Consider the following 26002-nt stretch of genomic DNA (forward strand, 5'->3'; position numbering starts at 1 on the left):
CTGGGCATTTGACGTCTCAAGTCAAAAGGCAGCGAAGGGAAAGCAATGGTATTTTCCAGGCAGGTTAGGACCACAGCAGGCAGCCGCGCACCGGAAGGCGTGGAGGGAGAGGCCAGCAGCGGTGCGGGGCGCCAGGCCAAACAGCAGGGCATCCAGGGCCGCCCTGCGGCTCTCTTCGGGTTTACATAACTCTTCCAGAGCTCCTGCCAAACCAGCCAGCAACCAAGCCAGATCGAGTGTACAGCTACTTATGAAAACCCATCCAAGGAAATGCGCAGGAGTGCTGTTTCACTTCACGCGGCGTGGCCGGTGTGACGGACACATTTTCATACGAGGAGGGTGCCCGCTTGCCTGTATGAAAAGGGGTTCTGCAGCCTGGGTAAGCAGCCTTGTTCAGACAGCTGGGGGGGGTCAGAAATGCCGCCTACCTTTGCAGTGTATCACCCGGCGTTTCCCTTGTGATTTCGGAGACAGGGACAGAAGCGCTAGATGAAGAGATAGCGAGAACTGCAGGAGGGACCTGGGCAGCTAGCTCGGGGGGCAGGGGTGGCCCCCTGTCCCTGAGGCGGAGCCTGCGGGGGGCTCGGGACCCGGCTCCTAGGTGTAGGGTGATTACAGTTTCAGCGCGTGATTTCATGCTTCCCGAACAGGAAACGAATACTAGATAAAGCACGTGCTCTACCTCTAGAGGGCTGACTTTATAGAAGTTTCAGTTCTGAATGGGCGGTGGGGGGAGGAAGAAATCAGAAAAGTTAAAATGAGACGGGTTTGTTTAACGAATGACATACTCGTCAGTGATTCTGCATTTTCAATGTGATTTTAAAGAAGGTTAATATCCTAACGATAGCACCTACCTTATTATAAAATGGGTTAAGAAAAGAAAAGGTATCCGGAAAGGTACATTATGAACTACTAGTTTGCAGTTTAGGAGACGGAAGGCAGAAAGAGAGGGGAAAGAAGCTCCTTTTGGACAAAGTGATCACCTAACGCATCAGGGAGCTTCCCTTTCGCGGGGTGCAGATGTTGCCTCGGGAGCCCCACGGGGATCAAAGGCAATGCTTCCATTTCCGCATGTGCGGTGACCTCTCACTCTCCCTCCTTATTGATGCCTCTTGAATCACTTTTCAAGGGGGGAAGGGAAAGGGTCTAGTCTTTGCCACCAAGTTACGGGCTGTGTCCGCGATCTGAGCCCCGACCCGCGGTCACAGGCTTGCCGGCACTTGGCTCGTCAGCCCCGCCACGCAGACTCCGCATGTGACAAGTGGCCCCCGGAATCGCCACGCGCGTGTCCCTCAAGTCCTGAGGGGAGTGAGGGGCACCCGCACGAAAGTGAAATCGGACTTACCTGCGCTGAAGACGGGCTCCTTGGGTTTGCTGTGGAGACGAAAGAGAAACAGGGTTTAAAGGGAGGCTGGTGGCAGCCCGTTAACCTCATTCACGAGAGACCCCCGCCCCCGCCCACCACGCGCCCGGCGTCAGCACAGGCCGGTCACACTGGTGCTGTGTCAGGGACTCTCGTTGGTGAGACGAACAAAACCACGCGACCGCAGGACGGGCCGGGTGTACGTGGGAATGTCCCAAACCAGGGGCCAGAGGCTGTGACCCCAGCTCTGTCGCCACAACTGAGCTGCTTGTGAGAGCAGGTGTGTCTGCGGAAGGGAAGTGCCTGATGAGGTGCGGACGGCCACGTGTGCAGGTCCTCCCCGTGCTCCTCTGACGGGTGACTGAAAGGACTTCTTTAAAACCAGCAGATGCCCGACCCGGGACCCTCAGAGCCCAGCTCCTGGCGGGGTGGCTACGCAGGAAGGAAAAGAGGGAAGACATGAGGCATACCAGGGGGTGCGGCCACCTACTGGTGCTGTGGGGACCCCGCTGCGGATTTCGGCGGGGCTGGGGCCACCCCGTGCCTGCACCTGGGAAACCAAACCCCCGGAGCATTCAAGGTCACGGCCCCTGGGGACGGCTTCCCCAGGGCGAGCTGCTTCGAGGAGCCCCCGGCTGGAGAGCATGCCTACTGCTCCCCGGGACAAGCACCTGCCAGAAGAGACCACCAGCTGCCCGCCAGACAAGGGGAGGGACTCTCAGGCAGCGCGGGAAGTGTGTCCTGTTCAAACCCAGGTCTGCCAGACCCCAGTGTCTACACCACTGTCCCGGGACACCCTGCTTCCTGGATTGCCTCCTGCTCTAAGATACAGAACAAGGACAGACTACATACATGAAACCCGCCCTGGGGGGCCACGGAATCACGCAGGGTTGTACTGTGCGTGCATAGTTTTTCAAAAGTACCCGAGCAGATGTAGTCCTAATATTACTTTTCTCCTCCAAGTTTTCTGGAAATATGTTGCGAAACACCACCAGGAAGAATTAGCTTTAATCCCACCATAGAATACATAATATTATCAATATGCTTGACTTCCAGATAATTCTATGCAGTGCCAGGGGGCAAACCCTTGACTGATGCTGTGGAAGTGCTTGGCAGTCTGCTCAGCTGTGCTGTAAGTGGCTGGGGTGTTGCAGGCTTCGTGTTCCGGACTCCAACCTCCGGTCCCTGAGAACTACTCTGAAAGGGGCGCCTGGGGGGCTCAGTCGGTCGAGTGTTTGACTCTTGATTTCAGCTCAGGTCATGATCTCACGGTTCGTGAGCTTGAGCCCTGTGTCAGGCTCTGCGCTGACAGTGTGGAGCCTGCTTGGGATTCTCTGTCTACCTCTCTGCCCCTCCCATGCATGCACTCTCTCCCTCTCTCTTTCAAAATAAGTAAACTTAAAAAACCTTTTTTTTTTTTTTAATGTTTTATTTATTTCTAGGAGAGAGAGAGAGAGAGACAGCGTGAGCAGGGGAGGGTCAGAGAGAGAGGGAGTCACAGACTGAAACAGGCTCCAGGCTCTGAGCTGGCCGTCAGCACAGAGCCCGACGCGGGGCTCGAACCCAGGAACCGCGAGATCATGACCTGAGCCGGAGTCGGACGCTCAACCAACTGAGCCACCCAGGCGCCCCTTAAAAAACCTTTTTTAATGAAAAAAAAAGATATTTAAAAAAACTCTTAGGGGCACCTGGGTGGCTCAGTCGGGTAAGTATCCAGCTTTGGCTCAGGTCATGATCTCATGGTTTGTGGGTTCGAGCCCCGCGTCGGGCTCTGTGCTGACAGCTCAGAGCCTGGAGTCTGTTTCAGATTCTGTGTCTCCCTCTCTCTCTGACCCTCCCCTGCTCATGCTCTCTCTCTCTCTCAGAAATAAATAAGAACATTAAAAAAAAAACTCTTAAAGCATGGCACAAAACTCTAAGTCTCAAGGGGGCCTCGAGGCCCTAATGCCATCTCTCCCGACAATGTTATCTCTGTCCGCACCTCCCTTTGCCGTCCCCTGGCCCATGAGTCTAGCTGCCTTGTCCCTGGTGTCCCTCACAGGTGCCTGGAGCTCCTGTGAGAGGTGACCGGCCTGGCTTCCCCTCCTCCTGGACACGTCCCACAGCCCCTGTGTTGTCTGTGCTTCTGGGCTCTTCCCGGGAGGCCTCTGAGGCGTTGCCACCTCCTGGGCCCTGCGTGACACACCCGTGCACCAGCCAGCGGGACTTCTCCGCGTGGCTCCCAGCAGCCCAATCCTTTCATGCTGCCCCCCCGCCCCCTCCCCCTGCGGCGGGTAAGCACTGTGAGGGCGGGGGTCTCGGCTCTGCTCGCTGCCGTGAGCCACTGCTGTGACGGCAGACAGCGCCACCTGGCACGGCGTGGAGGGGGGGTTCCCCCAGCTCTCCCAGCAGGTCCTCAGACTTCACCACGCTGTGCCTCCAGGGCTCTCTGTAGCTCTTCTGTCACCTGGTTCACAGTGTAGACAATTTCCCTTGGATCCTCTGCTCTGCCAGCCACGACAGTGGCATGCCTGTGCCTCACAGGGCGTGTCTTTCTGCAGTCCCGACCAGCTCCTGATCTGCCACGAGCTCCCTGAAGGTCGGCAGAAAGGTGTGCGTGCGGGTGCAAAGTCCCCTCTCCCCCCACCGTGTGCGGCACTTGCAAGATTCCAAACGACCATGACAGTCCACCCCACTTAATTATTCCATGAGCTTTCAGCTGCTTTATTCTGACGTGGTCCACGACGGCTCCTCTCCTCTGCAGCTCAACCCTGGATCAAAACAGCCATGGACCCGTCTGTCCCAAGCCAGGCTTGTCGCCGTGTGGATTTTAGTTCATCACCTTACTTTGTGACCTCAGCTCCATGGTGGCTTTAAAATAGCCATGCTTTTGTCCATCACGGGCTTGTTCTCGCTTCTCAGAGCGGGGGTGACAGTTCTGTGACCATCTAAGCGGAAACACAAGTCTTAACTCTGACTTCCACGTATGATGAGATTCACGGGCAGGGTGAGGGCGCCGGGGGTGGAGCGGCCAAAGCAGAAGCCTGCAGAGCAAGCCCACGGGTTACAGGACCATGATGGGGACGCAGGGCAGGGAGTGAGAAGACAGGAGAGCCATCTTTCCATCCTGACTTTAATCACAGAAGTAGAAAGACACAAAAGCCGCAAATGCAGGAATAAGCGACCCAGAGCCTTTCCTGGAGACTGGAAAGAGCAATTAGGAAATATGTTCCTCTTAAAGCGATCCGTAGGGTAGTTTGAATTCCAGACACACGGCAGCCCGTGGACTCCTGATGCCAGGCTGGCAACATCACAGGGAGAATCGAATATCTAAAAAGGCAGCGTGGGTGTGAACAGCCGAGGCTCGTGGAGAAAGGCACCAGGGTGCCTGAAGTGCTGTTAAGTTCTTACACTGCGTGTCACATTTTGGGCATATTGGATTTAGAATGGATACTCTTGTGGGGTTTCATTCTTTGAGAAAGCTACATTTTTATTTCATTCTTTTTTAAATGTTTATTTACTTGAGAGAGAGAGAGAGAGAGAGAGAGGTAGGGGTAGGCTAGGGGTAGAGGGGGAGGAAAAGAGAGAGTCTAAGCAGGCCTTGGGCCTGGGCTGCAGGTTCACTTGGTTCTGGGGGGAGACCGCCTCCCCAGTGCTGCGCGGTTTGCCTCTGATCACCTGCTCCTCAGTGTGCGCTAAGTGGAAAAACATAAGCGGGTGACGTTAACACTCCTGGACATCCAGGGCGTGCCTCCGTGGGAGAGGCTGACTCCACACCAGGACCACAGCGAGGCTGCACGCGTCCCTGTCCCCGTGGGGAGCCGACGCAGATCCCCCCCCCACCCCGCCGGAAGCCCACCAGAGGCATAGCCCAGCGGAGGCAACGGATTTCCCCTCTGGTGAGCAGACCCTCATCTCTTGGCTAATCTGCCCTTGGCAGTGGCCAAGATCTCCCGAACGGACAGCGTCGCCGTCAGGGATGGCTTTTGCTGCTCTGTTTTGGCAGGAAGATTTGCAGAAAGGGTTTGGCTGTGCGTTTCCTTGAGCTGGTTGGCTCGGGAGACCATCTCAAGGACTCTCACAAGCTAGAAGCAGTACCTGGGGACCCACGGAAGATGCAGGGCAGTGGGGAGCCTGGGCCAGACCCACGGCTGGCTCTGGGGGCAGCAAGAGAAAATCAAACAATTGAGCAGAGGAAAAGCTTGCGCCCTGAGCCGTGAGCTCACACGCACACAGTGGCTACAACCACCTGAGTCTACATGGTGCATTATCAACTCCCTGGCAGTGTTCAACGGGGGCCCCGGGCACAGGGCGGGGTCTATCAGTGGCTGTTTTTCTTTTCATTGGCTAACACCCACCTTGCCACACGGCAGGCTGGGTGTGTATAAGGAGGGAAGTCCGGCAGAGGCTCAGACTCCGATTTAACGAGCACTCGCTGCGCTGTGCCATCCTTCACAGCAGGGTCTGCACTAGGCACTTCCGTACCTGGTACCTCATTTACCCCACGTGCCTGAAAGGGGGCTCAGGAGCCCAGGTCCTGCGCACTGCAGATCTGACACTTGGGTGACGTGTGCGATACCTGGGCCACCCCTGGGTGATCAGGATCAGAGCAGAGCCACAAGGGGTCAAATGCCATTTGAGCAGAGAGACTTGCTTGCAAAAATGATTAATGAGACTCCATCAAAAAGGATACCATTCCAAAGTCAAACATGTTATTTCCCTGACATTTGTTGGCCTATAAAAACTGTAGCTCTGGGCATACCTACCATGAGTCCCTTCGAAAAGGATCTTGCTTGATGTGACAATCAAAATACTTTACCATGTAAGTAATGATTTGCTACATCAATGCCCTTAAGCAGCTTTCTACTAGAAAGAGGGTCAGTTAGGAAACATCTAAAAGAGTCTGGAAGTCACTGGAGACCTTACTGGGGACAAAGACAGTTTCAGAGACACCTCCAACCAGTCCTTCCTGCTTAATGCAGCAGGACATGCCCAGATTTTGAAGCCAGCTGGATGTGCATTCAGATTGGGCAAGTCACGTCACCTCCATGTCTCAGTTCCCTTCATCTACAACATGGGGCTAAAACCATGGCAAGGTCCAGGGTGTTGGCAAGATCAAACAGCGCATGTCACCGAGTGCCCAATACACAGTTATTACCTCCTATCACTTTCCTCTTCCTCCTAACATCACTGACAAGAACCCACGTGTATTTCCAGGCTCTCTGCCTACCAGCCTCACAACTAAACTATGAAGAATATTAGCACTTATTATTTTAACATGTTTTAAAAGATAAATGACCCCATGGCTTGGGGCGTGAACGCTTTCAGTAAAGCGGAGACGCTTAACTTAAGCCACCTAATTTCCAGGCCAAAATGTTTCAGAAGCTGAAGGGTAGTGTTAAAATCATCTACCAATAGGTGGTGCTGTTTACATGGTTCTTAAATGACTGGCTTTTTAAAATTAAATCTATATTCTTTCATTCATTCCGCAAATATTTATTGAGCAGTTACTGGGTGCTAGGCACTGTGCAAAGTATTAAGGACACAAAGAATAATAAACGACAGCTTCTGCCTTCCCGAAGCTTAAGGGAGGGCTGGGGGTATGTGCGGGGAGGGGCGAGAGGGGAGGGAGTCACTGTTACAGATAAAGGTAGTGAGCAGGTGCAAAGTCATCTGAAAGGCAACTAGGTTGGACCCAAGGGCCAGGGCAGGCTTCCCAGAGAAGGGGGCATTCTGCGGTGCACCTGGGTGGCTCAGTTGGTTAAGCGTCCGACTTCGGCTCAGGTCATGATCTCACGGATTGTGGGTTCGAGCCCCGCGTTGGGCTCTGTGCTGACAGCTCAGAGCCTGGAACCTGCTTCAGATTCTGCGTCTCCCTCTCTCTGCCCCTCCCCTGCTCATGCTGTCTCTCTCTCTCTCTCTCAGAAATAAATAAACATAAAAAATTAAAAAATAAAAAGAAGGGGGCATCCTGAGCCGGGTCTTGAAGGATGGGCTGGAGCTCCTCCAAATGCATCCAAGCAACCACCGTCACCAAATTTCTAGGCATGTACACACTCAGGCATGTACACACTAGGCATGTCACTCAGGAGAAGGAAAGACCCTCCATTTACTAAGTGTTAGATGGTGTAATTCATTAAGCTATGCATTTGCTTGTGTGGGAGGGTGTTTTTTTTTTTTTGTATCTTTGCTTTATTTTATAATACAATAAAGATTTTTCTCCATATACTATCTTCTTAGATTTGCATTTCTTTGATTAAGACTGGGTCTGGTCACCTTTTCATTAGGTTAACTGGCTATTTGCATTTGTTTCTCAGTGAGCTGCCTGTCCAAATCCTTTCCCCATTTTTCCAGCGAGCCAATTGTCTTTTTTTCTCAGTTTGTGTTGAGTCCTTTGGAAACTAAGGAAACTGGCCCTTTTCAGTTGAATGCATCGTTAACGTTGGTGGAGAGAATGGGTCTGTGGGTGGCATGCCTTCCCACATCCCACTTTGCCTTACGCTGTGTTCTGTGCACGGTACGTGGTCAATACCTTAAGCACTGCTATGGGAGGAAAGGGGTATGGTGATAAAAATTTGTTCAGGATTTCTGATTCCTTCCTCCCTTTTCAGGATAGGGTGAGGGCAGGAATAGTAGTTGGGGAATTCCAGAACGTCCCGAAGAAGAGGGGAGCACTGCAAAGGTGAGCCAGTTACACCAAGGTTAGTTCCAACAATTGGGATAGAAGGTAATCATCATGGCTACCGTTGATGGAGAGCCAAAGCAGGCAAGCTCCATGCTAAGGATTCTGCAAACACGCTCTTGAGAATCCTCACAACAACTCAGGGAGATGAGTACTATCTTCATGGACACCAAGAAAACCCCCGAAGACATTAAGTACCTTGTTCACAGTCAGACAACAGTAGGGACAGAGTTGGGATTGAGGTTTGGTTATGGCTATCACGCACCATCATTTTAATCTTACTTGTCATAGTGACCGGGGCAAGGGATTTGTTCAGCAAATGTTTATTGAGCACGTACTATGTGCTGGGCATTGTTCTAGATGCTGGGCTGGCCTGACTAGATTAGAAAAACCTTGTTGGTACCTGACGTCCAACTAAAGTACCTTTGCCTAGTGAAATGATGATCCACACCTGAAGTTACACTGTCAGAGTGTCTTTACTGCCACAAACACATGGCTGTGCAGCAAACGGAAAAGAAGCTTACAAATATATTTAAATGATACACGATACACACACAGTACTCCAAAGTCTAGATGGAAATGTAACAAAATGTTAGCTGTGAGGGTCTCTAAGTAGTGAGATTTTCATTTCTTCTTCTTTTCGACGTCTAGATTTCCGAAGACACACGTTACTTGTGTAATAAATTATCTCAAAGAAAAATTCTTGCCAGAGACCAGAGAGCTGGGATCAGACATGAATATCAGGGCACGAGAAGGATGAGGGGGCCGGCAGATGAGGAGCCAGAAACCCACGCTGAGGATTAAGCTTCAGACTGCACTATCGGTGACGCTGATGTAAAAGAACAAATTTGAGCCTTGAGGACTTCAAGATGTCACAGAAAAGACGATTTCACTGAAGGTCACAGCTTTGGGGAGGATGGAGCTCAGAGTCTCCAGCTCAGGGCTCTGGACCCTCTCAGACGGCTGGCTGGTACAGATGTTGAGGTTGTTCAGTACAAAAGAGCACCTAAGGGGACACTTTCACATCTTTGTTATTTTGAAGTGGTTTTTTTCTTTTTTCACATTTGTTGACCCTATACATGTAGGGTTTAAATGTGTGTTCTACTGAGGTTTCCAGCAGATGGCGGAAACCTCTCCTGTTCTAACAAAATCAGCCCATCACAACTTTGTGGTGGAAACAAAGTGTCTTATTTACAAAAGGTGATATATGTCAGTCTAGTCAGAATTACAAAGGGGAACCGGGTTTTCTAATTGAAACATTTAATCAGTCTGTCAACATCTAACATAAACTGCATTTTAAGCAGTAGCTGTTTTTCTGTCTGCTACAAAATACTTTTTTTTTTTAATTAAAAAAAAAATTCCATATTGGGTTAGTATACTAGCTATGCTGGATAGCACAGGTCATTCATCGGAATGTTACTGCTGATTTCTTATTTAAATTTAATAGGCACTTCACTATGACACAAAATCTCTATATAACTTAATATTTATCATCAATAATACATGAAATAAATATTACATTGCCATGTATTGCTTTTGTTCTTATAGAAGTTTGCCAGCACAAAAATTAAGTGCTGTTAAAAATTTGTGGTTTGAGGGGCGACTGGGCAGCTCAGTTGGTTTAATGTCTGACTCAGGCTCAGGTCATGATCTCATGGTTCATGAGTTCGAGCCCCACAGCAGGCTCTGTGCTGACAGCTCAGAGCCTGGAGCCTGCTTTGGATTCTGTGTCTCCCTCTCTCTCTGCCCCTCCTCTGCTTCTGCTAGCTCTCTCTCAAAAATAAATAAACATTAAAAAAAGATTTTTGTGACTTCATATAGGCAAAATTTTCTAAAATGTTAAACATTCTGGAGCGCCTGGGTAGCTCAATTGGTTGAGTGATTTTGGCTCAGGTCATGATCTCACTGTCCATGGGTTCGAGCCCCACACTGAGCTCTGTGCTGACAGATCAGAGCCTGGAGCTGCTTCGGATTCTGTGTCTCCCTCTCTCTCTGCCCCTCCCTGCTCACACTCTGTCTCTCAAAAATGAATAAATGTTCAAAAAAAATTTTTAAATGTTAAATAAACATTCTAAGTCACAAGAATGACTGTCAAATCCAGTGACCATTTCCAAGAAGATGAGAGGCAAGCACAAGAAGACTGAAACTCACAAAAGAACAGTTTCTATTTTCATAGATATTTTTAAATACCTTTGTCTAGTTTAGAAAACATGACTACTGAAGGTCTCAAAATCACTATTATTTTATGTTCAACATTAAGGTTTGTGTGATATATAGGGAGGAGTTTATATTTGCTGTCATTATTATTGAGAAATATATACACCGATGGGGAACTGTTTCCCTTGAGTAGGAGGAGGCTTTTTCTAATTTTCGTAAAAGTGCCACATGCTCTGAAGACGCGCTGCATATGGTGGGCGGTAATGGAGCTCCGGAGCCAAGAGTCTGCTTCACACCAGTTACGGCACCGTCGTGCATGGCATCCTTCTCCCACAAACCAGGGCCCGTCCAAAGGCCCCCCCGCCCCCCCCGACTCTGCCTCCCCCCGCTGGCATCCTGACGAGCTCGCCTGGCTCCTTCTGATGCGATGTGGACACAACTGCGAAGCCGTGTGATATTTAAGCCCCACCCCCACCCCCACCCCCACAAGCGCTTCTAGATCTTCCCAGAACCCAGGTGGTACCCCCAGGCCTCAACGCTCACGTGAACATCGTGCAAGGTGTGTCGGACCAGAAAAAAGATGAATCATTTCAGATGCCCCGCAACACCCTTATCTTACGAGCGAGGAAATAAAAGCTCAGAAGCTCGGAAAGCCTCAGGAATTGTTTTCCTCTGCCCAGTGCAGCTCTCACTTTATAACAGCTGCCATGCCCATGATGCCCATGACCAGGTGCCAAGCCTCGCGCTGAGTGTTTTCCCGCCAGTCAGTTCACGGATAAGACTGGAGGCAATTGTGGATGTTAATAATAATCCCTCAAGCACTGCAGTAAAAGCCGAGGCTGAGGTGTTATGTGGCGGAACTGGTTTACGAACCCAGACCTTTCTCTTACTCCAGACCTCGTGTCCTTTCCATCTGGTCTTGTGGCCCCTGGTAACCAAACAAGACAAGCTCTGAAATATAAGAGAGCATCGAGGAACCACGGCCAAATATCAGAGCAATGAGGTAGAGATCATACTGTCTTAGACGCCTGAACACCACAGTGCTCTGAAGGGGGTTACGTCCGGGCCACCTTCTTATACCTTCTGCATGCATTAAGTCCCGGAGCCCCCAGATCGGTCAGTGAGACTCTACTTCTGCTTTGACGCCAGGTCAAGGCAGCTCACGAGTGGGGCTGCTCCTGTGCGAATGGAGAGGGAGAAGGAAGGAAAGGGTCAGGCAGAGACTGAGTCACCAACTTGACCTTCACTGCTATTGCTTCTTACCTGCTGCCTCTTTCTATCTGAGTTGTTGCACTATCGTTCCTATGGGTATCTGCCGGTACCAGCAGTTCCCTAGGAGAAGGCAAGAACCTTCTTTCTGAAATTCCACAGGTGTGCGTGCGTAACCCAACCAGTTCGGTGCTATGCGGGACTCAACTTTTCCTGCGCCTTCATGAGGCCCAGGATTTATTTTTAAATGGACATGTTTAGCTGCTGGAACTATTTGTAGGAAATCACTAGTAGATTTTCCTGGTCCCTCATTTCCAAGTCAAAACCTCCCGCTGTGGCATTAGAAACAAAACAACACACACACACACAAACCCTTTGCAAATATCTTTTATGGAAATATTTACCCAGTGCATTTATCAAAGCCACAGGATTTGAGAGATAAAACAGATCTGGTGTTTGCACAATGCAGATTCCTTTTGGAAATTCTTAACAAAAATCAGATGTGCACAGAAGGAACCGAGTTTTTAAGAAATGCCAAGATCTAGACACTTCAGGTCAACTTCCAAGCTGAACCTAAATTCAGAGAAGCCTGAAGGCCACACAGCATGACCCACTTACACGCTGCTGTCATTGTAACCACTAGGCCTTATTTCGAAGGTATTATCACCCAATTAGCATAATCTTCTGATAAGAAGTATTAATAGTTTAAATTAGAACGCAGAACCTCAGGTCAGTGGTCTTTGAGACTGTTAATCAACTGTGGCCCTGACCTGTTACAGATATGAGAAGGGCCTGCGTCTTTTCTACAGAAGCTATCTTTTAGGGATAAAACTGAGAACGAATTTAAGCTTCCTTACAGGACTGAATCAGAATGGATTTACAAACTTGGAATTTTTACAGCTTGTGGGTTGAAGTCCATTTATGACTAAGCCTTCTTCTTACATAAACATGTGGGGGGAAAAACATGTTTAGCCTGTGAAGTTGAAATCCTTCCTCAGCCTTGCTCAATAGAGAGAATAAAAGCACAGAACGGAAGCACAATGTTTAAAAAGACAGGTATCTACAATAGAGAAACGATCTCACACACACATTCACAAACCTAAAACAGGCTATGAAAATGCTAACACTGAGCTTTCACTAATAAAGGGTTGCTATTAGTCGTGTAGGTATTTGTCAATCCATTATAAGTTAACCTCAAAGGGAAATGGAAAATTATAAGCAAGCGTATTTCAGGAAACCAGAAAGAAATGGCTAACTTCTGGTGTTAACTCAGTATTAAAGATAGTTTCTAACAAATCAGAAAACTCCAGCTTTCACCCAGTCTACCTTAGAAAATACTGCTGACACACTTAAATAGCCCACTGAAATTCATTATTTTAAAAATTTTTTAAAGTTTTATTTCTGAGAGAAAGAGAGACAGCATGAGCAGGGGAGGGTCAGAGAGAGAGGGAGACACAGAATCCGAAACAGGCTCCGAGCTGTCAGTACAGAGCCTGAGGCAGGGCTCAAACCCACAAACCATGAGATCATGACCTGAGCCGAAGTTGGACACTTACCCAACAGAGCCACCCAGGTGCCCCTGAAATTCATTTTTAAATGACAGTGGAAGGTACCAGAAGGGTGAAGTGCTCCGTATGGAAATTCAAAATGGCTTCCCCAATTGCACTGGGAGCTAAGCAAATTCTCAGGAACTACTTCTGCCTGCACGAAGGTGCTGGGGTTTCGAGTTACAATTTTCTACCCAGACAATGACTGGTGTGAAGTGTGACAGCAGCCGCCTCAAACGGGGGTCTGATTAGCACCCCTGACGCTCTCAGGAGGAGGCCTCTCAGCCGGTGGGAGCTCACGGCTGGCATGTGTACCAGGCGATCACTTGAGTCATCTCCGGGGGAAGGAGGTCACAAAACCTCTGAGCGGTGGGACCAGCAGAGAAGATGCCCCTTACCTTTCACTGTTCTTTTTGCCACTCGAAGAACTGCTCGTGGATCCCGTGCGGGTCCGGTTTCCTTTGGAATCCCCACAGCTTTCCCTTCGACCGCCAGGAGATACTCGCTCGGAGGAGCTGGTCCTCTTGATGGTACTGAGGAAACGTGGAAATGACAATGAGATTCTTCACAGAGTGAGTTTCTTTTATTGCCGAGTGCAAACGTATATACATAGAACATCATATTTCTACATCGATATTTAAAAAGGGATTGACTCTAAATTCCAAACTATACAATAAGTGTGTGTGTGCACGTGCATGGGCATGCGTGCGTGTGCGTGTGTGTGTGTATGCAGTTCAAAGTCAAAGCAGGGGCACCTGGGAGGCTCAGTCGGTTGAGCATCCAACTTCAGCTCAGGCCATGATCTCACGGTTTGTGAGTTTGAGCCCCATGTCAGGCTCTGTGCTGACAACGTGGAGCCTGCTTGGGATGCTGTGTCTCCCTGTCTCTCTCTGCCCCTCCTCCATTTGCATGCATGTTCTCTCTCAAAAGAAATAAATAAACTTAAAAAAAAACAGGGGCGCCTGGGTGGTTTGGTCAGTTAAGCGTCTGACTTTGGCTCAGGTCATGATCTCACGGTTCGTGGGTTCGAGCCCCGTGTTGGGCTCTGTGCTGACAGCTTGGAGCCTGGAGCCTGTTTCGGATTCTGTGTCTCCCTCTGGCTGCCCCTCCCCCACTCACACTCTGTCCCTCTCTCAAAAATAAATAAACATTAAAAAAAATTTAAAAACAGCAGCAACAACAACAAAGCCATGGCAGAAACTGAAAGGAAACCTCCCCAGCAACCCTGTGAGCGCTCCCGCGGCTTCACGGGAAGCGTCCTGCCCTCCAGCAGGCTTTAGTCTAAACCGGTGGTGCTCAGCCAGGGGTGACTCCGCCCCCAGACGGCACTGGGCAACGTCTGGAGACAGTTTCGGTTGTCACGAGGGGGGTAGAGGGCTGCTGCTGGCATCCAGTTAGCAGGGCCAGGGACAGTCAGTACAAAGAACGATCGGGCCCCGAAGTCAGCAGTGCTGGGACTGAAGAGCTCTGCTTTGAAGACACACGGGGGACAAACACAAATAGGTGCCACCAGCAGTGACAGGAACATTCCACCCCACGCACGATGCCTTTGTCTGCAGGGGGTGCCCACACAAGCAGAGCTGGGGGGGAGGGAGTTAGACCAGTTGGGGCTTTGGGGGCGATGACTGCGAAGACCTCCTGGGTCCTGCGGAGTTCTGCGAGAGAGCACATGAATGGCTGGTGTGTTGTGATTCCACAGTAGGGAAGAGCCCGTTAGAGGAAGAAGGAGGGTCCGTGCACAGGGAGTTCATGGCCGCGGAGGGAGGGCCGTGCACGGGGAGTTCAAGGACGTGGGGGGTAAATCGTGCTGCTCCTGGAGCACACACGTGTATTACAGGTCTCCCCGGAAAGTGTTCATCCTCATCACTGAGCCACACGTTCCTTGGGATCCCATCTCCTCGATCATTCTTACGTACCTCGAGAGCCTGGCAAAGAAGCTTGATGCTTATTACATGAAAAAGATGAAAAAATGAGTAAATGAACGGAGTATCACACTCTGAGCCCGTCACAGGAGGACACCCGCGGGGCTCTAACTCAGCGCCTGCCCGGTAAGAAAGAAGGAGAGGGCGGGCTGGGCGTGCGGGTGCTTGGCTAGGGCTGTGGGGAGGGGCCTGCCCAGGGAGGGGGAGCGGGAGCAGGGCAGCGGAGGAGAGAGGGCCGGAGAGAGGGGCCGAAGGTGGGAGGTCGTGGGGCACAGGGGGCGCTGGGGCCGCAGGAGGAGATGGGAGCGGGACAGAAGTCCCAGGTGGCTGCGGGAGCTGGGCCCCCGGGAGGGGACAGACCAGGCCACGTTTCAGGACCCAGGAGACAAGGACGTGAGACCAAGGCCAGGCTCCTGGGGGGAAGGTCTGGGCCCCCCTTTCTCCCGATGACACAGCCGTGTCCCGGGGCTCCTCCGTAGCCCCCCAGTCACTCTTCTTCCTCTCTCCTCACCCCTTCCTGTTGGAACAGCCGATCACTCAGCAGAGAATCTCTTAGCATGTTTTTTTTAAGCCATGCAGTTGTCAGATTTGTAAAACCATCTTGCTCTCTGGGTGAGCAAACCTAAGGTGACCATAACTGTGGGTGTGACATGCTTTCTGCACAGCCTTTTTGGTCACCGAGGGCGCTTTGGGTTTACAGCCGGGTTTGAATATTCCATCTGGTTCTGAATGAGCACGCCTTAAGGTCAGAACATGCATTTTTAGAACGCTCAATTTGGGGACTGGGAAATTACAGATCTTAGGAGAGCATTACATTTCCCAAACTTGGGACTGAGGTCTAAAATTTATAGAAACCCTTGTGCTCAAAGTTCAAGGTCGGCCAGTGACGACAAAGGCCAAGCTGATTTAACGCCGTGGGATCTTTCTCTTCCAGGCACCTGGCCCAGGGCTCGGAGGCAGGCTGCGCGGCCCCTGGAGGGCCCCCACGGGACGCACCAGCAGCAGGTGGCTGGCCCAGAGCGTCACCCACATGGTGTCCCCGGGGAAGTTCATGGCAAGTTCACAGCCACTTAAAGACTTGCACAAAACACCTTTAAGGAGCTGAGAAACCATGACTACTAATCAATTACAGCAAACAGTAACCAGTTTTCTGATAACGCTGAGCTTGGCAGCTGGAAGAGCTCGTAGGAGGCCAGTGATGGAGACGTGGACAGAGCAGTGGCAGGGACAGGCCACATCGGCTAAGAACTTCGTGGCTGGTGTATGGCATTTCATCTGGAACCTCCCATGCTCCCTGCAAAAGTATCGTTATCCCCATGATACAGATGAGGACACAGAGTCGGGGATGAGGCAGCTCGTGAGGTTACACCCTGCCCCCACGCTTGTTCTCTCTGCCCGGCTTCCTACTTACGAAGGCCGACAGTTCACGAAACACCCAAGGACACGGGTCTGAGGGCCTGCTGAACATCTAGAAGTCCAACAAGCACCAATAATTAATACGGATGCGTGGTCGGAGGCTCGACCAATGGGAGACCTAAGAACTGTACGCTGCCAGGCTGTAGGGGCCTAACGCTCCTGGGCTGTAAAAACGAATCTAAGCCTCCCCACTCCCACCCCGAGGTGTCCAGTTGTGCTGTTGGCATGCATTCGGAAGATACACACCTTGTTCAATCTACATGTAAGAGGCCCGGAGACAAAGCAGGATAAACTGAGCGCAGTAGCAAAAGTGTGGAAAAATACTTGGGTAGCTTCGATCAGCGAACAGAACACACACCACCCATTGAAACGGAAACCACTTCCATCTGCATATAGAGACGTGGATGTAATTCATCACAGCGCCTCCCAGATATCGCGCATGCGCACATTTGCACTAAAATGTTAAGCTTTAAAAAAAATCTACTATTGTTGTATACGTAGGGAAGAAAAAAAAAAAAACCCAAGATATTTCCTTTTAAGAGCCAAGGGCTCTTATGAATTAAAGAGGATTTAACCAAGACTCAAAGAGAAGGACAGAAAATAGAGCTGGAAGACCAGACATTCACAGGATCAAGGGCATCCAGAAGGGGCAATTCTGTATACTCACTGCAAGAAGCCTCCTTAAATAACCAGCAGGGGATATCAAAGAAGTTATGTGCCCTCTGGACAGCAAGGAGAAATAATGCGCTTAGTTTGCAAGTGGAGGAACTGGCTGGTGAGAGACTGTACACCGATTAAGGACACCTTCTAGTGTTTAGGGCAAGGAACATATTTTTGGTACAGAAATGCATCAATGCTACCATTTCTTCTTTTCCCTTCTGGTCCCTACCCCCACTCCTGAACCAAAAACCTTCTAAGGTCTGAAAATATAATGGTTCATTATATGACATTACATACCCATTCAATGGTTTTTGCCAATTTAAATTTTATTCAAAAAAATGTTTTTATGTTTTATTTGTTTCTGAGAGAGAGAGACTGCGTGAGCAGAGGAGGGTCAGAGAGAGAGGGAGACACAGAATCGGAAGCAGGCTCCAGGCTCTGAGCTGTCAGCACAGAGCCCGATGCGGGGCTCAAACCCACGAACCGTGAGATCATGACCTGAGCCGAAGTCAGATGCTTAACCGACTGAGACACCCAGGTGCCCCTTGAATTGAATTTTAGACAAAATAAAATTTCTGCAAGGCTGATTGGTGAGCAGAGGAGAGTGGAAAGTTTTCTTCTTCCGGTTGGACAATGACTCTAAGCATGACAGCCTACAATTGTGTCTTTCTTTCATTATGTGACATGGAATCAAGGATCTGTTTTCCACAATTATGCCAAGAGATCCCCAACTTTTATAATAAAAAAAACCCAGAAATCTGACAGGTCCCTCCTGGGTACCGCCAGGGATTTCTGATGATGTCATTTGTCATGAGAGCCAGGGTGATAAGACTCGATTAAAACAGTTATCCACTCAAAAAATACTTATTGGGCACTGAGCGCACACTGGGTGCTGCGCTGAGTGCTGGAGAGTCAACACGGGGCTGGGACCAACCTGATGCTTGTCCTACAAGCTACGATTGTTGCAGGAAATCACCCGCTTCACTAATCATCAAATGCTCTCACCCTCCTCTCTTCCGCTGTATCTTTGTGGCAGTAATCAAGTCATTTCCTAAGAAGGCTGGCGATCTTAGAGAATCTGACAGATCAGAGGAGGATTTTCTTCTGCTCCTGAGCCCACCAGGGGACCACATGACTTCTGAAAAAGGGTCCCTCCACGCAATAGCAGAATACTTCCACTGCTACTTCGCTACAGAAACAGACTCAAAACGTGAGTTTAACACCTACGTTTCAATGGCTCTGTGTGATGAGGAAATATATTAGAAGTGATAATTTTTAAAGGCCCATAAAATAACCTCAGGGGTGCCTGGGTGACTCAGTTGCTTAAGTGTCTAGCTCTTGATCTTGACTCAGGTCATGATCTCATGGCTCATGAGTTCAAGTCCCTCACGGGCTCTGTGCTGACAGTGTGGAGCCTGCTTGGGATTCTCTCTCTCTCTCTCTCTCTCTCTCTCTCTCTCTCTCTCTCTCTCCCCCCTTCTCCCTCTCCCTCCCTCTCAATTTTTAAACCCATAAAATCAGATTTCATTTTTCTACTTTTGAACACATGTGTGTGTCCAGCACTGACTGGCGTGCTTACCAATGCGTATTTCCGACAAGTGAAACCGTTTTTCCAAAGGACAGCCCACTGTTTATTTGGAAGCAATAGATGTTTACCACGCTGTCTTGTGCTTGGAACAGACCATTTTTTAAATAATGCTCTGTTTTGTACCAGTTTTGTTCCTTTGATCTCTCTTCTCACGGCTCTGCCCTATTGTAAGACTCTCCTTCAGGGTGGAAAGAATGAGTGATTGTCTCTGATTTGAGCCAGTGGAAATGTTAGTCTATTGTCAGCTGCGGCACCCCCACTGAGCAAGGTATGACCTACAATGTCTTTCCCCGGATTGTCGGCCTCTTTTCCTTTGACTGATGGAAACAAAGCTTTTCCCAAGGATTCCAAATCAAGCCCCCAATCGAAGTCTTAATTGGCAACACAAAGCAGAGCCGCTGGGTGCTGGACAGTTTCCAAGGGAGATTTTGTTCTTAAGCACTAGGCTGAAAAAACCTCAGAGAAAAGAAAACAAACATATACCCATCCGCACGCTGCAGATGCCCCGACTTGGTTAATTTGGAACTCTGATTACAGAAAAATTCCCGCATGATTGTAAACATATTTGAAACATCCTGGAAGCTATTTTAAAAATTCTAATATTCAGAATGCCCAGCGCGCTTCTTTCTCTTTTCGGAATTCTCTCCTAATGAGAGATCTATAGGAACTTGACCACAGAGGAATAATTAGATGCTACCGTTTAGGTTTTCAGCTTCTAAGCGGATGGGAACTCACATCCCTGGGAGCCCATAAAAGCCAAAGAAACAAAATAAATGAAACACTAAGTTCTACCCTGAACACCAAGAGTCTCGGACTCAGTCTAGAAAGCCATGCATTTCTGGTTGGCTGTTCTATGACAGTTTATCAGATGAACCAAACTCCTTATTCTGTAAATTAAAAAGAAGCATCTACAGAGGCCTTAGAAAATTTCTGGAAGGAGGGTTAGTGTTTAAATGTTAATTCCTATACATGTACACACGCACACAATATGGTGGCTGTAGATAATCAACCCTCCACGCTCCTTCCCTTCTCTCCTTCCTTTCCTCCTAACATTGCTAAGCACAGTCACTAACCACGAGCCCCGCACACGCACAGCTGACCAACGGGGCAGAGGACCCAGGCTTCTGCTCACAGCACATGGCCGGTCCTGTCCTTGGGGGTCTGGCCCCTGCGGCCCCTCCTTTCCAGGCAGTCCTGTGTCTCAGACTTGCTGCCAGAGGTCTCTGCTCAATGTCACCCTCGGGATTGCCTCTGCTCCCACGGTAGCATCTGGGAACATCGCCGCCCCTTCCCAGCAGTAATTCTATCAAGTGCTGTTTCTGAGTTGATTAAGTGCCGACCTGGACAGCTCTGCGGGAAGCAGCCTAACACGGAGACAGGAGCGTGAGCCCTGGACACACAGGACCCTGGGTCTGAGCCCAGGTTCCCAACTCTGTGCCCTGGGGCCTGGGGAAGTTACCTCACTTCTCTGAGCCTCAGACGTCTCAGAAAATGGTAATAACAATATCTACCTTGCAAGTCATTTTGAGGGTTAGCAACAGTATTAAAAGCCCCAGCCTGTCAGGGGCGCCTGGGTGACTCAGTCACCTGAGTTGGCTCAGGTTGTGATCTCGCAGTTCGTGGGTTCAAGCCCTGCATTGGGGTGTGTGCTGACAGTGTGAAGCCCGCTTGGGATCCCGTTGCCCTCTCTCTCTGCCTCTTTCCTGCCTGCTCTCTGTCTCTGTCTCTCTCTCTCTAAAATAAATAAATAAACATTAAAAAAAATAGAGAAAGACAAATATTGTATGACTTTACTCCTATGTGGAATTTAAGATACAAAACCGATGAACATATGGGAAGAGATGCAAAAATAATATAAAAACAGGGAGGGGGACAAAACATAAGAGACTCTTGAATACAGAGAATAAACAGAGGGTTACTGGAGGGGTTGGGGGAGGGGGTGGCCTAAACGGAGAAGGGGCATTAAGGAATCTACTCCTGAAGTCATTGTTGTACTAGATGCTAACGAACTTGGATGTAAAGTAAAAATGAAAAAGAAACCTGGCACTTCAGTTTTCTTTATCATTAAGGAATGATTTCTACTATCATCACGGACTTAAAGGGCCCCGAACCACCCACTGATATCTCTGCTGTTTCATTCCCTAGGGAAAGTATGCATTCGATTCTGTAGTCTGGCCTCACTTCTGCAGTTTCAGAAACTTCATTCCCCAGCCTTATCCGACCCTGAATAAATGTCTCAAACACTGGAACTAGACCTGAAAACACAACTTGAATTCTAGCAATCACGCCAATTAATCCTATGAGGTCTAAGAAAACCATAAATAGGGGCACCTGGGTGGCTTAGTCGGTTAAGCGTCCGACTTTCGCTCAGGTCATGATCTCGCGGTTCGTGGGTTCAAGCCCCGCGTCGGGCTCTGTGCTGACTGCCAGCTCAGAGCCTGGAGCCTGTTTCAGATTCTGTGTCTCCCTCTCTCTCTGACCCTCCCCTGCTCACGCTGTCTCTCTCTCTCTCCTAGAAATAAAAATAAAAAAATAAAAATAATTAAAAAAAAAAGAAAACCATAAATAGTCTATAAAGTGAAGGGCACTATTACACAACATCAAAGTTAGGGTTTCTTTAATGTTTTATTTTATTTCTGAGAGAGAGCGAGATAGCATGAGCAGGGGAGGATCAGAGAGAGAGGGAGACACAGAGTCTGAAGCAGGCTCCAGGCTCTGAGCTGTCAGCACAGAGCCCAGCGCGGGGCTCAAACCCATGAACCGCGAGATCATGACCTGAGCTGAAGTCAGACGCTTAACTGACTGAGCCACCCAGGTGCCCCTACACGACATCAAAGTTACTTTGGACTGAACACAGAGACTTCTACAAAATCAAAGAGCAAGAATGTTGGACTTAAGTTTTCACAAAGTGAACTGAAAGCTAGAAATCAAATTTGTGTTTCAACTTTCACATTTTTGTGCTGAAAAACTTTATTTTATTTAATCCCAAATATGTAAGAGGTATAGATGATAAAATTCTGCTTTATCCAAGAATTAAGGGAAAGAATCTTACTTATGTATTAATAATTTGCTACTTTATTTTTTAAAGATTTATTTGTTTGAGTAATCTCTACACTCAACATGAGGCTCAAACTCAAGACCCCAAGATCAAGAGTCGTATGTTCCACCAACTGAGTCAGTCAGGTACTGTAGTAATTTGCTCCTTTCAAAAGTCACTCTTGAAATGGAAAAAGTCACTCTTGAACAACCAATGGGTCCAAAGAAGAAGTACAAGGAAATTTAGAAAATATCTGGAAATGAATGAAAATAAAAACAGACTAAAACTTACAGGATATAGAGAACACATATGAAGGGGGAAGTTTACAGCAGTAAAGACTTGTATTAAGAAGAAGAAAGATCTCAAAACAACCACCTAACTTTCTACCTCAAGGAACTAGAAAAGGATGAACTAAAAAGTTAGTAAAAGTAAGGAGCCAATTGATAAAGATTAGAGCAGAGAGAAACGAAATCAAGAATAGAAAAAATATCAATGAAACTATACACTTTTAAAAGACTTTCTCTTTTTTCAAGTTTTATTTCTTTATTTTAGAGTGAAAGAGGGAGCACAGAGGAGAGACCAAATCCCAAGGAGGTTCCGCGCTGTCAGCACAAAGCCTGACACGGGGCTTGAACTCACCGGCCATGAGATCACCACCTGAGCTGAAGTCAAAAGTTGGACGTTTAACTGACTGAGCCACCCAGGTGCCCCTAAATTTCTTTTAAAAAGACCAACAAAACTGACAAAGCCTTAGCTACACTAAGTAAAAAACAAGAGACCCAAGTAACCAAAATTAGAAATGAAAATTAGAAATGAAAGAGGGGATATTACAACCAGTTTCACAGAAGTAAAAAGAATGCTATGGGGCCACGATGAGCAATTATATGCTAACAAACTGGATAACCTAGAGGAAATGGATCAATTCCCAGAATCCTACAACTTACCAAGACTGAATCATGAAGAAATAAAAACTCTAACAGACCAGTAACTAGAAGGAAATTGAAGCCATAATACGAAAAGGAAAGAAAAGAAAAGAAAAGCCCAGGGCCAGATGGCATCACTGGAGAATTCTACCAAACATTTAAAGATGAATTAATATCAGTTCTTCTCAAAGTCATTCAAAGAATTGAAAGGAGGTAGGGGGGAATTCTTCCAACCTCATTCTATAAGGCCAGCATTAGTCAGATGCCAAAACCAAACAAAGACACAACAAGAAAAACTATAGACCAATATCTGCCCTGCTTATCCACAGGCGATATGTTCTATGACTCCCAGTGGATGCCTGAAACTGTGGAGAGTACTGGACCCTATTTATACAACATTTTTCTATACATATGTACGTATGATAAAGTTTAATTGATAAATTTGGCACAGTAAGAGATTAACAATAAAATAGAACAATTATAATAACATACTGTAATAAAGGTTATGTGACTGTGATCTCTGTCTCTCAAAATATCTTACTGTACTCACCCTTCCTTTTGTGATGATGTGACATGATAAAATGCCTATGTGATTAGGAGACATAGCATTAGGCTCCTATTGACCTTCTGGTGATATGTCAGAAGAACAGTCATGAGCTTCTGGACGAGGTTGACCATGGGCAATTGAAACTGAAGAAAGTGAAACCACCGGTGAGAGAGGACCACTGCATACACTACAGCCCAGTGGAATACAAGGATGGTTCAACATATGAAATCGATGGAATATATACTATGTTAGCATAATGAAGGACAAACGCCACATCACTATCTTAATTGACGCCAAAAAAAAGCACTTAACAAAACTCAGTGTTCTTTCATGTTAAAAACTCTCAACAAGTGAGAAAAATAGAAGGAAATTACCTTAACATAATAAAAGGCATATATGAAAAACTCACAGCTCCCATCACATTCAACAGTGAAGACCAAAAGTTTCTACTCTAAGATCAAGAACAAGGCAAGGACACCCACTCCCATTACTCCTATTCAACATACTACTAGAAATCCTAGCCAGCACAATTAGATAAGAAAAAGAAAATGAAAGGTATCAAAATTGGAAAGAGAGAAGTCAAGTTATCTCTGTTTGCAGATGACATGATCTTGCATGTGGAAAGCTCTAAAGATTCCACACACACAAAATTTTAAAACTAATAAACAATTCCAGCCAAGTTGCAGGATATAAAAAGAATCAACAAAATCAGCTGCATTCCTATACTAACAATGACTAATACACAAAGGAAATTTAAAAAACAATTCCATTTGCTACCGAATCAAAAAGGATTATATACTCAGAAGTAAATTTAACTGAAGAGGTGAAAGATTTATACACAGAAAACATCACTGAAAGAAATCAAAGAAGATGTAAATAAGTGGAAACACATCCCACTTTCATGGATTGGCAGACTTAATATTGTTAAAATGTCTATATTACCCAAAATGATCTATAGATTCAATAAACCCTCTATCAAAATCAAAATGGTATTTTTTTGCAGAAATAGAAAAAAAAATCCTAAAAAGGAATCTCAAGGGACCCCAAATGGCCAAAAAAAGTCCTTGAAAAGAAGAACAAAGTTAGAGGCCTCAAAATTCCTGATTTCAAAACATATACAAAGTTACAGTAATCAAGTTTGGTTTAGCACAAAGACAGAAATACAGACCAATGGAACAGAATAGGGAGCCCAGGAATAAACCCTTGAGTATTCGGCCAAATGACTGTCAACAAGGGAGCCAAGACTACACGATGGGAAAAGGACAGTCTTTTCAAGAAGTGGCAAAGGGAAACTGAATATCCACATGCAAAAGTATGGAGTCCCAGGGTGCCTGGGGGGCTCAGTCGGTGAAGCATCCAACTTCAGCTCAGGTCATGATCTCATGGTTCGTGGGTTCGAGCCCCGCGTCGGGGTCTGTGCTGACAGCTCAGAATCTGGAGCTTGTATTCAGATTCTGTGCTCCCTCTCTCTCTGACCCTGCCCTGCTCATGCTGTCTCTCTCTCTCTCTCTGAAAAATAAATAAAACATTAAAAAAATTGTTTTTTTAAAAAAGATAAAAGAATGGAGTTCCACCCTTACCTTGGACTATACACAAAAATTAACTCAAAAGGGTTAAAGACCTAAACACATGACCTAAAACCATAAAATTCCCACAAGAAAACACAAGGGGAAAGGCTGTATTTGCCAATGATTTCTTCAATGTGACACCAATAGCAAAAATAGACACTTGGGACTACATCAAACTTAAAAACTTTGGTGCATCAAGGAAACAATCAGTAGAGTCAAAGGCAACTATGTAATGGGAGAAAATATTTGCGCATACATCTGATAAGGGGTTAATATCCAGAATACATAAGGAAATTCTACAGTTCAAGAACACTAACTAAAAAATGAATAATTTGGTTAAAAATGAGCAACGGGCTTGAATAGACATTTGTCCAAAGATGATATACAAATGGCCAACAAGCATATAAAAAGATGCTCAATACTGGGGCATCTGGCTGGTTCAGTTGGTAGAGCACGTGAGTCTTGATCTCAGGGTCATGAATTCAAGCCCCATACTGGACATAGAGATTACTTAAAACAAGATGCTCAAGGGGCACCTGGGTGGCTCAGTCGGTTAAGCGTCCGACTTCGGCTCAGGTCATGATCTCATGGTTTGTGAGTTTGAGTCTGTGCTGACAGCTCAGAGCCTGGAGCCTGCTTCAAAGATTCTGTGTCTCCCTCTCTCGCTGCCCCTCCCCTGCTCACACTCTGTCTCTCTCAAAAAGAAACATTGAAAAAAAAGATGCTCAATATCACTCATCATAAGAGAAATGCAAATCAAAACCACAATGAGATATTGCCTCATATCCATTAGGATGACCACTAGCAAAAGAACAGAAAATAACACATTTCTGGCAAGGATGAGAAGAAATGAGAATCTTTGCGTGCTACTGGTGGGAATGTAAAATGGTATAGCCATTACGGAATACATTACGGCACTCCCTCAAAAAATTACAAATAGAATTACCTTATGACTCAGCAATGCCACTGCTGGGTAGATATCCCAAAGAATAAAAGCAGGATTTTGAAGAGCTATTTGCACACCCATATTCATTGTAGCATCATTTACAATAACCAAGAGGTGCAAACAACCCAAATGTCCATCGACAGTTGAATGGATAAAGAAAAGGTGGTGTGTGTGTGTGTGTGTGTGTGCGTGCGTGCGTGTGTGTGTAATATGCAGACTTAAAAAAAAGAAGGAAATCCCGTGATATGCTACAATATGGATGAAGCAGAAGAATATAATGCTATGTGAAATAAGCCGGTCACAAAGGGACACATCAATATGATTGATATATAATTCCACTCCTAGCGAGTATCCAAAGTAGTCAACATCATAGAAACAATGTAGAATGATGATTGTCAAGGGCCAGGGATAGGAAGTACTGTCTAACGGGTACAGAGATTCAGTTTTGCAAGATGAAG

At 47.4% G+C, this 26002-nt stretch overlaps 1 protein-coding gene across 1 annotated transcript in view; it reads right to left on the bottom strand.

Moving 5' to 3' along the window:
* The window catches only part of EML1 (EMAP like 1), a 133691-nt gene that overhangs the window by 38227 nt on the left and 69462 nt on the right, over positions 1–26002 (bottom strand). Inside the window, exons 4-5 of the mRNA XM_039252959.1 lie at positions 13336–13470; positions 1346–1374 (exon numbers count right to left, since the gene is read on the bottom strand). Coding sequence (XP_039108890.1) covers positions 1346–1374; positions 13336–13470 — 164 coding nt within the window. The remainder of the gene's footprint in view (positions 1–1345; positions 1375–13335; positions 13471–26002) is intronic.

Source organism: Hyaena hyaena, unplaced genomic scaffold (assembly GCF_003009895.1).
Source record: "Hyaena hyaena isolate Hyena2069 unplaced genomic scaffold, ASM300989v1 scaffold_427, whole genome shotgun sequence".
Taxonomy (NCBI): domain Eukaryota; kingdom Metazoa; phylum Chordata; class Mammalia; order Carnivora; family Hyaenidae; genus Hyaena; species Hyaena hyaena.